We start from the raw sequence: 15,919 nt of genomic DNA on the forward strand, positions 1-15,919 counted from the left end.
TATCCTCATTATTTTATAATTGAAAAACTGAGGCAAAGAAAAGCTCATTGTTTTACTTAATATAATTACTAATTCAGTTATGAGTAAGGTCATTAAAATTTTTAGACTTTCAAATATGAAAGGACCATGAAATAAAAACAGCCTTACATATGAATTATGTCTCCTAGCTTAAAAGAATAGTTACATAGTATAAATATTTACATTGCTCTGAAGAAAACTCTGGCAGCTGTTAGGCAATTCAACTAATACACTGATTATTTTCTATTTTATAAATGTTTAATTTCATGTATACATATTGGTGCTAACAAAATAAAATGATTAGCATAATGTATGTCACAAAATAAATAGGGTAATTACTGAATATACATCACATGTATAATAAAAACCACAAAATTCAAACAGAAAAATGAACGGCTTTGCCTTCTCCATTTTAGAAGATTTTTTAGTATTTTTATTCCAAGACAAAACCAGATTAAATAAATTAGAAATTACCTTGACAGCCACTCCTTTTCCTTCAGGAAATTCTAGAAGATGAAAAGTCAGTTCTTCAACCCTAGTAATGCAGAGTTTTGGGTCAGTTGTTCTTCTTAATGCCTGAACTAATGCCCGGGTCCTGTTATCAATACTCACCCTTGCGATAATCTACAAAGACATATTAAATATATATGATTAGAATACAAAACTGCTCTAAAGAACAATTCAAGTTTCTTAGTTCTCACTAGGAAATAAAACTTATAAATTTGACAAAAAGTAATAGAACCAAAAAGCACACTGAACAACTTGCCTTTTCTCGCTGAAGAGATAAACGCTTTTTCTCCTCTGCATTTCTGTCTCTGCTCACAGCCTGATCAGTTTTAGCAGGCTCTTCCTGTTCTTCTGACTGACTCTTAGAATCATACTTTAATTTGGGGACAAGTCCGCCAATATAACCACCTACTAAAGCTTGTACACCTTCAGTGGGACGAGAAAGTAAGTTAGCAATACTTTGTTTAGTTGAAATTGGAAGAACATCAGGTATTGCAGAAGGACTTGTAGGCTTGTCCACAGTATCTAAAGATTCTGAGCCTGGCTTGTAAGCCAGGATGCCAGGATCTGGAGAACTTAATTTCCCCTCTTCCACCTCTTTATCTTCAAGTTTTGATTTGTCCTGGAAATGTTCATTTTCCTTTTCTTGAGACATTTTTTCCTTACGTTTGAAGTATGAATTAATATGATTTGATAAAAAGTAGAATGACTCTCCAAATTTTGTGGTTATAATATTTGTGTAATGAAAAAGACTGCGTTTACCTCTATTTTCTTCTTTGTCTATAATGTGACTTTTCTCTTCTGGAAAAGGACTCTTTTCTGCTGATTTGTCACTATATTTTTTCAGAGATTTGATGGCTTGTTTAATGTTTTTCTGTTTTAACCAGCCACTATCTGATACTTTTCTTAATATTTGGGAACTTGGCTTAAATTGAACTAAACGTGAAATCATTTCATTTCGATTGCCAAAAATAGCCTTTGAAACAGAGTTCAAAGTACTTTTAATACGGGACATACAAATGTTCACTTTTGTAAGTCCCTTGGGAGCAGAAGTGCTAAGTTTCAAAATTCCAATATGTAAACCATGGTTGCTTGGAGAGTAACAGTGCTTACTGCAAGAATGTGCTTCGCTTTTGGTCCATTTACATCTTATTATGTTTGTATGAAAACCTCTTTGTAGACTGATGTGGCTTATCCTCCAGCAATGCTTAGGTGAGAACAAGAAATGCAGCTGCTTGCTTCTCTGCTTCCCACAAACACTTCTTGCATTACTAAGGAGGTAAATATATATATCTACAGTCAGATTAATAGACATAACTTAAAAATCATTTATTTTCTATGACATTCCCTCACTTCTTGAGTGCTTCATTTAAGAAATGCCATAATTCATGGTCTTACCTGAAATGGCAAGAAAAAAAAATTAGAATTCACGTTAAAAATTGAAATTGGGTATAATAGAAAATACAAGACTATTTGGACTAAATTCAGCAAGCTATATCAAAAAAAGCAGATAAAATATTGCCATTATAGCTGATAGAAAATTCATTTTTAAGCTAATATAAAATAATTCACTTTCAGTATAGAGGTAAATAAAAAAAGAAAATGAGGAATAGAATGTTTAGGGAAAAGAACTAATTTAGAGAAGTTTCCCAATACGTAAGTTTTCCTACAACACATAATTTAATATGCAATTCAGATACTCCGCTTTTTTTTTTTTTCCCCTTCCTCACTGTTAAATTCTGGACTACTTTATGTGACACTAGACTTGAAGACACTATTCCTCGAAGAAAAAGGTCAGGTCTTATACATCATTCATTGCAAACGATTTATAGAATACTTAATCTATACCAGACATGGTGCTAGATGCTGAAGTCACACAGTTACAGGATATGAAACAAAACTTCCAGTCTAGAGCTGCTAACAGCCATGTGAAAAAGATTTCACTACCTAAGTAATAAGTGCTCATTAAATCAAATAAGTCAGGCTAGAAGAAACTATAGCATCTAACATAGAAGGGGTTCTTAACCACTATATAAAAAGAATACATACAAATAAGAAAAGAATAATCCAATTTAAAAATGTAGTATTGGTAAAAGAAAGGACTAATAGATCAATGGAACAGAATAAAGAATCCAGAAACAGACCCAATTAAATACAGTTGATTGATCTTTCACAAAAAAGCAAAGGTAATACAATGGAGCAAAAATAGTCTTCTTAACAAAAGACAACTGGACATCCGTATGCAAATTAATCTAGACACAGACTTTATACCTATCAAAAAAATTAACTCAAAACAGATCACAGATCTAAATGTAAAATGCAAATGTATAAAACTAGAATGTAACGTAGGAGAAAACTGAGATGACCTTAGGAATGGCAATGACTTTGAGATAATATCAAATGCATGATTCATGAAAGAAAAAATAGATAAGGTGGACTTCATTAATATTAAAAACTTCTGGCCAGGCGTGGTGGCTCACACCTGTAATCCCAGCACTTTGGGAGGCTGAGGCAGGCAGATCACGAGGTCAGGAGTTCAAGACCAGCCTAGTCAGCATGGTGAAACCCCGTCTCTACTAAAAATACAAAAAATAAGCTGTGCATAGTGGTGCACGTCTGTAATCTCAGCTACTCGGGAGGCTGAGGCAGGAGAATCACGTGAATCCAGGAGGCAGAGGTTGCAGCGAGCCAAGATTGTGCCACTTGCACTCCAGCCTGGGCAATAAGAGCCAGGCTTTGTCTCAAAAAAAACCAAAAAAACCCAAAACCTTCTGCTCTGTGAAGGTCAATGTCAAGAGAATAAGACAACGAGGCAGAGACTGGGAAAAAATATTTTCAACAGACATATCTGATAAAGACCTGTCATCCATAATATTTAAAGAACTCTTAAAGCTCAACAATAAGAAAACAAACTCAATTACAAATGTGCCAAAGGCTGTAACAGACACCTCATCAAAGGAGATATATAGAAACAAATAAACATATGAGAAGTTGTACCACATCATATGTCATCAGGAAAATGCAAACTAAAATAACCATGATACTACAACATACCTATTAGACTGGCCAGAATACAGAACACTGAGAACACTAAATGCTGGTGAGGAGGTAAAGCAAAAGGAACTCTTACTCATTGCTGAAGAAACACAAAATGGTACAGTCACTCTGAAAGATAGTTCGGTAGTTTCTTGCAAAATTAAACATACTCTTAACATATGACCCAGCAATGGTACTCCTTGATATTTACCCAAAGGAGCTGAGACTATGTCCATAATAAAATCTGCACATGGATATTTATAGAAGCCTTATTCATAATTGCCAAAATTTCAAAACAACAAGATGTATTTTAGTAAGTGAATGGATAACCTGTGGCATATCAATATATGGTATGTGTAGACAATGGAAAATTGTTCAGTGCTACAAAGACATGAGCTATCAAGCCATAAAAAGACTGCGAGAAACCTGAAATGCATATTACTAAGTGAAAACTGCCAATCTGAAAAAGGCTACATACTGTGTCTTAGTCTGTTCAGGCTCCTGCAACGAAATCCCATAAACTGGGGAGCTTACATATGGAAGATACCCCATATATAAAATGGGGTATCTGTGCGTGTTTTATAGAGACAGGGTCTCACTCTGTCACCCAGGCTGCAGTGCAGTGGCATGCATGATCATAGCTCACTACCTCCTTGAATTCCTGGACTCATGCAATCCACCTGCCTTAGCCTCCCAAGTAGCGGGGACTATAGGTACACATGCCTGGCTTAGGCAATGTTTCTATCTTATAAACAATAGAAATTTATTTCTCACAAAATTTCCCACAGTTCTGGAGACTGGGAAGTCCAAGATCAGTATTAGCAGATTTGGTATCTGCTGAAGGCCCACTTACTGGTTCACAGATGGCTGTCTTCTTACTGTGTCCTCACATGGTAGAAGGTACTAACTAGCTCTATGGGTTGTCTTTTAGAAGGGCACTAATCCCATTCCTAAGGACTACACTCTCCTGACCTAATCACCTCCCAAAGGCCTACCTCTTAATACCATCACCTTAGCGGTTATGATTTCCACATGAATTTTGAGAGGCACAAACATTCAGACCACAGAAGTATGATTCCAGCTATATAACACTCTAGAAAGGCAAAACTATGAAGACAGTAAAAAGATCAGTGGTTGCCAAAAGCAGAGTATAGAAGGAATAAATAGGTAGGGGACAGAGGATAGTAATGCCCTAAAAATCCTCTGTATAGTATCATAATAATGGATAAATATAATTAAACATTTGTTTAAACCCACAGAATGTACACCACCAGGAATGAACCCAAATGTACCCTATGAACTTGGGGGACTGTGTGTGAATGCAGGCTCATCAATTATAATACCTGTACCACTCTGGTGAGTGATGCCAATAATGGAGGTGGCTATGCGTGTACTGGGGTAGGGGGTTTATGGAAATGTCTGTACCTTCCTCTCAATTTTCCTGTGAACCTAAAAACTGTTCTAAAAAAAGTCTTTTTTTAAAAAAGCAATCTGCAGTTCTATATATGCTATACACACATGAATATATATATACACACACACACATATATTAAAAAATGAAAATCTACATATGTAGTTGAAATCTTATGGGCACACATATACATATACAAATTGATTCTGAAAGGATAAGCATCTGTTTATTCTTATGACCTAAGGCATGGGGCCAAAAGGGAATGAGAACGGTTTTTACTTTTTACTTTTCTACTGTCTGAATTATTTATAATGAGGTTTTATTTTGTAATTAGAAAAAGTAAAATATTTAAAGCACTGTAACAGAAGGTACCATGTGAATGAAAGACAAATTGAGATAAAATCGAGGGAAGTTTAAGAAAAAAAGAGGTTAAAAACTGGCCAAAGTTAAAAAGGAATTCATCATGTGTAAAGATGAGAAGGAAAGGAGAGAATTCTAAATAACCGTAAACAAAACAAACACAGCCAGGAGTTTGAGACCAGCCCAGGTAAATGGTGAAACCTTGTCTCAAAAAAAAATAATAATAAAACAAATTAGCTGGGCATGGTGGCACACGCCTGTAGTCCTAGCTACTCAGGAGGCTGAGGTGGGAGGATTACTTGAGCCCAGGAGTCTGAGCCACAGAGTCCCCACCTCTAAAACAAACAAAACTACACACAGAAGCAAACAGAAGAAAGCATGGAAGAAAGCACATATAGTATGTGCAGAGATTGCATATAGTCTAGTTTTACTGCAGGACCTAGAGAGATTGAGAGAGAGGTAGATGACGCTGAGAAAGATGGAACTGAGAACCTATTCCAATTGTCCAGAAGATAACAGCCTGAAGTAAAATTATTCCTTCTAAATTGCATGTGCCATTTAGAATTTTATATGGAAGAGAGAGGAAAAAAAGCAAAGCCTGTCTTGTCTTCCAGGCTGAAGGAGCCCAGGGAATTCTACCACAAAATATGGCTGCCTGGTATAAGTATTTTGAATTAAAGCACCATCAGAGATCAACAGATGCTAGAAGAGACTTTTCCCCTATCTACAAAAAGACCAGACAGATTCCCCAAGGAGAATAATTGTTTTCCCGTCTCCTCCTCAGGGAGACGGGAAAACAATTTTATTATCTGCTGCAGAAAAGAAGACTGGAAGACTGAAGAATATAACCACACCCAAATGACACTTTAACAAGATAAAGTCTGTCTCTTAGGCTCATTCAGTTTTCAAAGAGAATACAAGTTCATCTCTGTCCTTCCAACCCCCCATCCATTCCTTCGCCCTAGTGATCAGTTATTGCCGCTCAACAGAATTACCTCTATTCCCCATCTTTCCTTCCCCTCTGAAAACAGCTATGTAAGTATGTGGGCCCCACTGGGATATTTAAGTAATCATTGCGATTCTCAGCTGTGCACATTAATAAATTTGTATGCCATTTCTCTTAGTAATCTGTTTCTGTCAGCTGATTTTCAGCAAACTGGCAGAGGTGGAAGGGGACATTTTCCCTTGATTCCCACAAGGCTCTTCCAAACTCCTTGGGACTTGCAACAATAAGATAAGTCAAATTAACATAAAAGCTCTGCAGCCCCAATGACACAAAAACACTTAAGGTAAAATACTAGCGGATAAAAAGCCATGCTCTGTTTTCACTTATATGTAGGAGCCAAAAAAATTGGATATCGTGGAGATAGAGAGTAGAATGATAGTTACCAGAGGCTAGGAACAGTGTGTGTGAGGGAGAGTTGGGGGCTGGAAAGGAGGGGATAAGAGAGGATGGTTAATAGGTACAAACATACACTTAGAAGTAATGAATTATAGGCCGCGCACGGTGGCTCACGCCTGTAATCCCAGTACTTTGGGAGGCCGAGGCGGGCAGATCATGACGTCAGGAGATCGAGACCATCCGGGCTAACATGGTCATACCCCGTCTCTACTAAATATACAAAAAATTAGCCCGGCGAGGTGGCGGACGCTCGTAGTCCCAGCTACTTGGGAGACTGAGGCAGGAGAATGGCGTCAACCTGGGAGGTGGAGCTTGCAGTGAGCCGAGATCACAGTCACTGCACTCCAGCTTGGGTGACAGAGCGAGACTCCACCTCAAAAAAACAAAACAAAAAAAAGAAGTAATGAGTTATACTATTTGAATAGTAAAGTAGGGGGACTATAGTTAACAATAACATATTGTGTTATTTCAAAATAGCTACAAGATTTGAAATATTCCCAAGAAAAAATAAATGTTCCAGGTGATGCATATCCTAAATACCCTGATTTGATTATTTCACATTGTACGCATGTATCAAAATATCACATCTACCCTATAAATATATACAAATATTATACATCATTTTTAAAAGAAAATCCATGCTCAACTTGAAGAATACCAAGAAAATGTAAAATTAAACCAGAAAAATAACTGTGTGAGGTAATGCATATGTTAGATTTAGTTAGTCCACAATGAAAATAATACTTAAAAAATCATATTGCACACCGTAAATACATACACCTTTATCTGGCAATTTAAAAAATAAAAAATAATTTTATAAAATAATAAAGCCATGCTCAAAGTCAATAGTAAAAAATCTCCAGGTTTAAGAGGACCCACGGGTCTGGAACTGCAGTCATACTATCCTCAAGGTGCAGATACCCTATGGGCAATAGGATCCCACTCCAAGCAACCACCACAGAAAATGAACTCACTGAAGTTACAAAACATGCAAAGAAATGCACCATCGCCTGCAGAGAGGATCAGCAAATATAGCCAGAAAACAAATGTGTAACTAAGATTCAGAAATATAAAACAATTAAGGTCTAAAATGTTCAAAGGCGAAACAGAAAGAACAAAAATAAGAGTCAAAAAGAGAACTGTACCCAGAATAAACAGGGAGAGCAAAATCTCAGAAATGAAAACTCCAGCTATGTGCTAGCTACAAACACACCTGTAACAGAAGGCTGAAAATACAGGACTGGGAAAAATGTTATACCAGACCGAAACTACCCATCAGAAAATGAAAAGCCTTTGAAGGTAAACATAAGGGAAAGGCATTAATTATGGATAAAAAGGAGACACTGCATAACAATAAAGGAATGATCCATTTACTTATTAAACCTCAGGTAATCATGTAGACCTTGGAGGAGAAGACAATCTACTGAGAAATAAAACAAATAAGGAACGGAATGGATAAAGTCAGGCTGAGAAGTGTCATGAATTAAAATAAAGCAGGGGGGAGGGGAAGAAGGGCACAGAGCGCTATTTTATGGTGTGATCAGAACTGAGTTGACATTTTAGTGGAAACCTGAAAGAAGCAAGAAAGAAAACTATTAAGAAAATCTGGGAAAACAGCATTCTAGTCAGAGAGAAAAAACCACCAACAATTTGGAGACAAATATGAGCCTTGGAACAGCAAGAACTACAAGATGATTAAAGGCAAGTAAGAGGAAAAAAAGAAGGATAAAGATGAACCAAACCAAAAATAAAATTCTACGGCTCTCCTCAACATCTGAGACCCCTCCTCTTGGCCAAGGGCATTCCAGAGTTAACCTGAAAATCTAGTTCAGCCATGATGGAAAGGGGGTTGGATGTGCCTCATTATACCCCTCCAGCATTCACATCAACACAGATCTTAAGTCTGGTAAGAAATATTTACAGGCCAGGTGTGGTGGCTCATGCATGTACTCTCAGCACTTTGGGAGGCTGAGGTGGGTGGATGACGAGGTCAGGAGTTCAAGACCAGCCTGGCCAATATGGTGAAACCCCGTCTCTACTAATAATACAAAAATTAACCAGGCGTAGTGGCACATGCCTGTAGTCCCAGCTACTAGGGAGGCTGAGGCAGAAGAATCACTTGAACCCAGGAGACGAAGATTGCAGTGAGTTGAGATAGTGCCACTGCACTCCAGCCTGGGCGACACAGCGAGACTCCCTCTCAAAAAAAAAAAAAAAAGAAAAGAAAAAAGAAAAAACATTCACAATCTATTCTCTCTGAAGCCTGCTACCTGGAGGCTTCATCCACATCATAAAACCTTGGTCTCCACACCTCCTTATGGTAACCCAGACATTCCTTTCCACTGATAGCAACTCATTCAACCAACTGCCAAACAGAAAATTTTTATATGACCTGGAAGCCCCGTCCCCTTCCAAATCAAACCAATGTGACTGATTGATGCATTATGTCTCACTAAAATGTACAGAAGCAAGTGGCATTTGACCACCTTAGGCACATGTCAGTGGGACCTCCTGAGGCTGTGTCACGGGTGCGTCCTTAAATTCGACAAAATTTTCTAGATTGATTGAGACCTGTCTCAGATATTTTGGGGTCACAGACCCCAAAATTCAGGCAGGAAATGGAGACTAGACTATGGCAGAATTTTGCATTGTTTTTTTCCAATATGATGAATTTATGAAACCACCTATCAACTTGGCATTAAAATATAGTACAAAAGGCCAAAATATGGGAACCATTACAAGATTAGACAACTTCATAATCATAATGAGAGATTTAATACACCTTTCTCAGAAACGACAACTACCAAGTAAAAATTACAAAACAAAGATGACCAACAAAATCAGTAAGTTTAATTGAATTGCCCCCAAATCACAACATTAGTAAATGCAAGATAAGTGTTTTGAGAGTACATTCAGCCAGAAGTTAGATCGCAAAAACATAGGAAGAAGAATGTAAAGTGAGACGCTACCAACAACTGAAAAAAGAGCAAGGAAGAATAGACGTAGTATAAATACAAGGGAGGTACGAATAAAACGGAGAGGCTTGGACCAACCACTAGAGAAGGGAATGGAGTTTTAACTAGAGGAATTAAGGGAATTATTAGGTGGAGGCCCAGCTAAGGATGGAAAGAATGAATTTACAGAGGATATCACTTAATTATTAATATAACACAGGCAAAAGGGTGACAACAGTCTGAAGGTAACAGTACTGAGGAGAGCAAAGATGCCCTGGTGGCCATTGAGCAGACCATCCAGAGGGACAACTCCTTATCTGAGGAATTTAGAAATAATTAGACTTCTCTGTTGGCTAAAGCCAGCATCTGGTACCAGGATTCTTTCCCAGAAACGTATAAGTAACTAGAATTTCTATACATGTCCAGAATGTATGCTTGTCAAAACTCATTGGGCAACCTTTGCTGATATCAAAGCACCAAAATGTCTACAAATGTAATCACTGATCATGACCTACGTGGCTAATATGGTCCAAGTTACCCTTCAGCTTCTGCTGTAAGGTCCATAAATACCCCTAAGAAGAAAATCCACTGCAGTGAGCTGTCCTCTCTTGCTGAGGCGCCTTACTGCACTCTTCTGCAGCACTCTTTCTATCTAATAACACTTTCCTTTTCAACCCTATACTGTTGTTGGTAAATTTTTCTTACTACCCTACTATCCCAAGCTGACCACTTTCTAATGCTGGGGCTCTGACACCTCACCCAGCAAGTACTAGTGTGGGGAAGAGAGCCACTCTGAACACTTTGAAAGCAAGGGAAAAAAGAGAAAACAACAAAACACAGGACTTGACAGCCAAGAATGGGGTAAAGAGAGGGAAGTGTTAAGAGAGCTCTAAGGTTTCAACTCTGAAAAATATGAAGAGTGCCATTTGCGAATATGCGAAAACTGTGAAGGGGCCAATTTAATACGAGAGAAAAACACATTTTCTTTTGGATTCACAGGATGAAGTAACAGTGGGACATTCAAATGGAAATGTACACAGACTGTGGATTTATGTGTGGAATTACCAGCACAGTGGCAGCAGAAACCACAACATTAAATGGATTTATCAGATGATAGTTTACAGTAATAATACATGACTATTTTGGGATTAGAGAACCTGAGAAAAGCTCTTTTTCCTTGAAAAATATGTATTTGCAACACAAACTATATTTTCCATAACATTTCAATATATTCACATGCCTATTTAAGTATACCTGGGTTTCAAATATGAAACTCTAGTTTAGAGAGAGCGACAGGGGTAGAGGCTTGAGTGCCACCCAGAGCTAAGAAGAGGAAGAAAGACTCTAAAGGAAACAAAACAGGAGAAAAGCCACCCTGAAAAAATCAGGACACTGGAAACCAAGACAGGACGAATTTTTTTTCAAGTAACGGATAAGGAACAGAATAAAATATGCGAGTACTGCAGAAAAAAATAAGAACTAAGAAATGATCGGCCAGGCGCGGTGGCTCACACCTGTAATCCCAGCACTTTGGGAGGCCGAGGCGGGTGATCACTTGAGGCCAGGAGTTTAAGACCAGCCTGGTCAACATGGCGAAACCCGTCTCTACTTAAAAAAATTAGCCGGGTGTGGTTGCGCACGCCTGTAAATCCCAGCTACTCGGGAGGCTGAAGCAAGAGAATCCTTTGAACCTTGCAGTGAGTCGAGATCGCGCCAGGACACTCCAGCCTGGGTGACAGAGAGAGACTCCCAACAACAACAACAACAAAAAATGGCAGGACAGGAAGGTGTCTATGGCTAAGCGTTCTAACTCTGACCTTTTTACAAATATATATTCCACGACTGAAGCAATATGCAGCTTCAGCACAACCCCTCTAACTGGGGTAAAAAAACAACTCAAAGTACAGGTTGTTCTTGTAACAACTTTGCATGTGAAACAAGTGAATATCTAAACTAGTGAAACTGACCCTTTCCTTCAACATCACTCATTGAAAGGGCGTTTACAAGATTTTAATTTAGGCCTGATACAGAAATAAAAAACGAGATTAACATTAAGAAAAAGTTGATTATAATTACGAAATAAAAACATGTTTTTATACTGAAAGTACAACTAATTTGCATAAGCAATTTAACAAAATAGCTACAATGGGCTTGATACAACTGCCTCACAAGCCTTAAGCTCTCAGTTCTTAATGTTTCACTGTTTAACAGCATTTTCTTAATACACTGAAACATTTGTCATTTTTGAACTCTCGGCAATTAGGACTGCAGAACCAGGATACAACTGTTACTGGAAATGCAAACAGTATTTTAAACAGGATTATATGACAGTCCCTTATGTCACAACTCTCTGAAGTTTTTCCTATGAATCACCATTTTAAAGTTATCATTGTATTAGGCGTGGAAAGCAGGTTCCTTCCAGCATAATGATAGAAATGACACAGGGATAGGAAGCACTGCAACAGTGATTCATACACCTTCACCTTTTAAAAAGTACACACCTGAATCTACTTAAGCAGCAGTGGTCAGGGATGGAATCAAATGCGGATGGGGTTAGAAAGAAATTGCTGACAAAAAATATCAGGCAGTAGAATCACCAGGTGCACAATGACAGTCGAGAATGATGTAGAGTAGGGAAACCCTCCTGAGAGTGACCAGCTAACTACTGGAGAACACTAAAGTCCAGGGGAAGGCAGACAGACTGGGAAATTGGGGAGGGAGTCCTAGGGATGGGACAGGAGGAGCAGGGCGGGACCGGCGAAACCAAAAACAGTTTGCGCTTCTGGGGCAGCAAGTCCACGGGGGCGGAGGGCGCCGAGCACCAATGAGCTCCAGGAGCCGCGGGCTCCTTCCAGCGCCAGGTCCTCCCCAAAGCCTGGCGTCTCCCCACCCTCTCGCTAGGGAAGTGCCCTTCAAAGAAAGAGAAAGGAAGACCCGGAGAAACGGACAAGGGTCCAGAACGATCACCCAGCCTCCTATCGTCCCGCCCCTTGTCCCCTCGCGGCCACTTACCGGGATGCAGGCCGCAGTCACAAGGGCTGCAGCGGCGACTCGCTCGTTCCCGGCATTGACGTCCACTCCTACCGGCCTGCATCAGCTGAGCTTCCAACACAAACACTGGCGCAGCAGCTGGGTCACCACCCACTCAGCCCCGCCCCGCCCCCAGCGGAAGTGACGCACTAGCCGTTTGGGTCTACCCGCTAGCCCGGGTGAGGTTTTTCCGCCTCGCTCAGGCCTCTGCGTCCCTGTCAATCTCCGTTCTTCCCCCTCCCCGAGGTATGCGCAATAGAGCATGACGGAGCGCAAGGCGGGAAGCAGCGACAGACGTGTATGCGTGCGTGCGTGCGTGCGTGCGTGCGTGATGCGCGAGCCGTGGCTTGCCGGTGGGGCGTGCTGTGCTCCTGTTGTGTTTCCCGGGTGTGTGAGCGGTGGGACTTCGTTTTGCCTTCGTGGGCGGGACCTGGGAGCAGTATCCTGGCTTGCTTGTTTGGGGGCCGCTATCCTCTTTAGGCAGAGATAAGCCTCCCTCTCCGCGTCCCTGAAGCCCCTGCCCAAGCTGTCTCAGTTCCTAGGAGCTGCGGGCTGCGATACCAGTTTCCTAGAGGGTGGTGCGCGGCACCGCCGCGCCCCTTTCTCTGTATCTATTCCTGGGCATGGCCACCCAGACTAAATGGCACTCAAAAGCGATTTGACATATATTACAGTATTGGAAGTTAGCATAAACCGCCCCATAAATGGTCCCACACTTAACACATCTTTTTAAAATTCTGGCATTTCATGCGTACCACAGGGGCAAACTACAACCCTCAGGGCAAATCCGGCCCATCGCAGGTTCTGCTGTATATAGCTGGGAGCTAAAAATGGGTTTCACATTTTTCAAAGGTTAAAAAAAAAAAATGTTGTGCGACACATGACAATTATATGACATTCATATTTGTGTCTGCTTTTTACAGTTTCATTAGAACACAGCCTTTCATTCCTATACGTGCTGTCAATTAAAGCTTTTATGCTACAATAGCGAATTTGGGTAGTTGCAATAGCCCCTTACCCTCTTGAAGTGCCCTTGCAATTACATTGAGGTCCGGAAAACAGATCAGTGTCTACTAGTTCTCTACCTCAAAATGTTATCAAGACTTACAGTGTGCTCTCAAGGCTTACCCACTACCCACGGATATGTATGCTTTAGCCTCCTGTAAGGTTATTGTAAAGTCCTTAAGGAAGGGAGTTCTTTGACCTGTCAAATGTAGTGGACGTTACACTGATAGTTTTGTTGTTATTTTTTTAAATCAAGGAGGGAAAGCCAGCTTGCTATGTTCTTGGGACACAGTGTCTGGATTATGTACATCATAATGCCTGGTAAACCATAGCGGTGGATAAGCCAGACATGTTATTTAGCTACAGGAGAGTTAAAAGATGTATGCACCAATTAAGCCTTACAGGCATGTGTAAGGAGCTTTAGTGTTTGAAAGAGATTCCTCCTTGATGCTAAAGAAAAATTATTCTGACACTTGTTAAAATGGCAAGGAAGACATTTAGAACTATTGCAATAGGTGCCATGACTATCACCGTCGGGAGAGAGATCAGCCTCAAGTTTTAATACAACAAAAACAGCTAGGAATTATAGCCAGCAAGGAGACTGAGGGGTCAGTGCATGGAAAATTACTAAGAGGTGACATCAGGGGTAGGGGATATTCTTGCTAAACTGACTTTCAAGATTCTTGCTGAAGGCAGGTGGGGATGATCAATTATCAAGGCTAGGGGATACTCTCTAAACTGACTTAGCAAGATTCTTGCTAAAACTGGACTCAGCAGGCCTAAAATAGTGGTCCAAGGATGAGGCCTAGTTGGGAAGAGGGCTCAGAGGAGCGTAACTAAAGTATGGTCAAGGAGAGAGCATTGCCATTACCTCTCCGCTTATGCTCTTCCATCTCCTAATTTAGTCAGGTGTTATGAAATAGCCAGATTTTCCTCCCATGTCAGAAATTTCCAAATAACTCCCAATTCCTGCTTCTCCATTCTTACCCTACCTCTCCCTCCCTTGTCTACCACCATACCTTTAATCGATCATGAAGTCTGATGAGTTTTACCGCAGAATTTCTTGAATCATTCCTCTGCTCCACATTCGCATTTCCACTGCTTTAGTTTAGGCTTTCATCCTTGCTCTTCAGTATCATCTAAACTGGTTTTCCAGCCTGTAACTAACCTCTGCCCCAGTCAGTCTCTTCTGTGCAACCACGGTAATCTTTCGAAAGTGCAAGTCCTATCGTGTTTTCCCAAATTAAAAAGCTTTTGCTGGCACTACATTTTCACAGAATAAACCGAATGGAATGATAGGTTCTGACCCTGCTGACCTTCCAGCCTTTACTTTCACCACTTGCCTCTCACTCTCTGTCCTCCAGCCACACCTGTACTTCCCCAGATACTCTGTTTCTTTTCATACTTAGTGCCTTTGTCATGCTGTTGGCTTAGCTCCCCTTCCACCTTGACCTCCTAAAGATTTTTTTGTCCTTCAGCCAGGAAAATCTTACCTCACTACTCATAGAATAAAGCATTCCTTCCACCTGTGCTCACTTCTCTTATTGCCCTTGCTGCACAGTATTATAATTTATTTGTTTATATGCCTACCAGTTTCCTACAGTCAAGGAGTGTAAGGTAAACTGTATTGTCTGGATCTAGCATAACATCCAACAAATAGTAGACTTTCTATAAATTCTGTGTTATTGAATTGATTTTTAGTTTCATTTAGGTTACTAGTTTGATAAGTTAAAAATGGAAAATAAAACCCATTTATGATTATTTTGATGTTGGGCAGTTTTGAGAGAAAATAGAATTATATTTAATTTCAAACAAACTCAGTAGTATGCAAAATTGGAGATTATCTTGTGTATAATAGCAGACTAATGCATTCAGGAAATAATCTATACTTGAAATAATGCTAAATACAGTAATTGCTCAACCCTATATTCTTTGGAAGCTGGGTAAAAGAGACATCACATTGCCCCTGTATCAGTTACTTGCTATGCTCATTCTATTTATAAGGTTTATTATTGATTTCTTTATTTTAGCTCTTCTACATCCATAGTGACTCCTTTCTGGTCTGGTTCATAGCTTTTTAAAAGAACTGCCAATATCTTTATTGTTCAAATAAAACCTAATGTTATAACCAAAATAAATTAAGCCATATTGGTGCAAGATATTTCTCCAGATCACCTAAGGGAGGGACATGCCAGA

The 15,919-nt window shown here is 39.7% G+C and overlaps 1 protein-coding gene across 3 annotated transcripts in view; it reads right to left on the minus strand.

The window, feature by feature from the left end:
* PNPLA8 (patatin like domain 8, phospholipase A2) overlaps positions 1 to 12,835 on the minus strand; it is a 50,081-nt gene extending 37,246 nt beyond the window's left edge. The window contains exons 1-4 of one of the 3 annotated variants that reach the window (XM_065542461.1): positions 12,701 to 12,835; positions 6,808 to 7,107; positions 785 to 1,923; positions 493 to 642 (exon numbers count right to left, since the gene is read on the minus strand). In XM_065542461.1, the coding sequence (XP_065398533.1) occupies positions 493 to 642; positions 785 to 1,840 (1,206 nt within the window). In that variant the 5' untranslated portion in view covers positions 1,841 to 1,923; positions 6,808 to 7,107; positions 12,701 to 12,835. Of the gene's footprint in view, positions 1 to 492; positions 643 to 784; positions 1,924 to 6,807; positions 7,108 to 12,700 lie in introns of those variants that run through there. The other 2 variants (XM_065542460.1, XM_065542463.2) reach the window with 2 other exon arrangements.
* Positions 12,836 to 15,919: the final 3,084 nt, after the last annotated feature.

The sequence above is a fragment of the Macaca fascicularis genome, chromosome 3, assembly GCF_037993035.2.
Source record: "Macaca fascicularis isolate 582-1 chromosome 3, T2T-MFA8v1.1".
Classification (NCBI taxonomy): domain Eukaryota; kingdom Metazoa; phylum Chordata; class Mammalia; order Primates; family Cercopithecidae; genus Macaca; species Macaca fascicularis.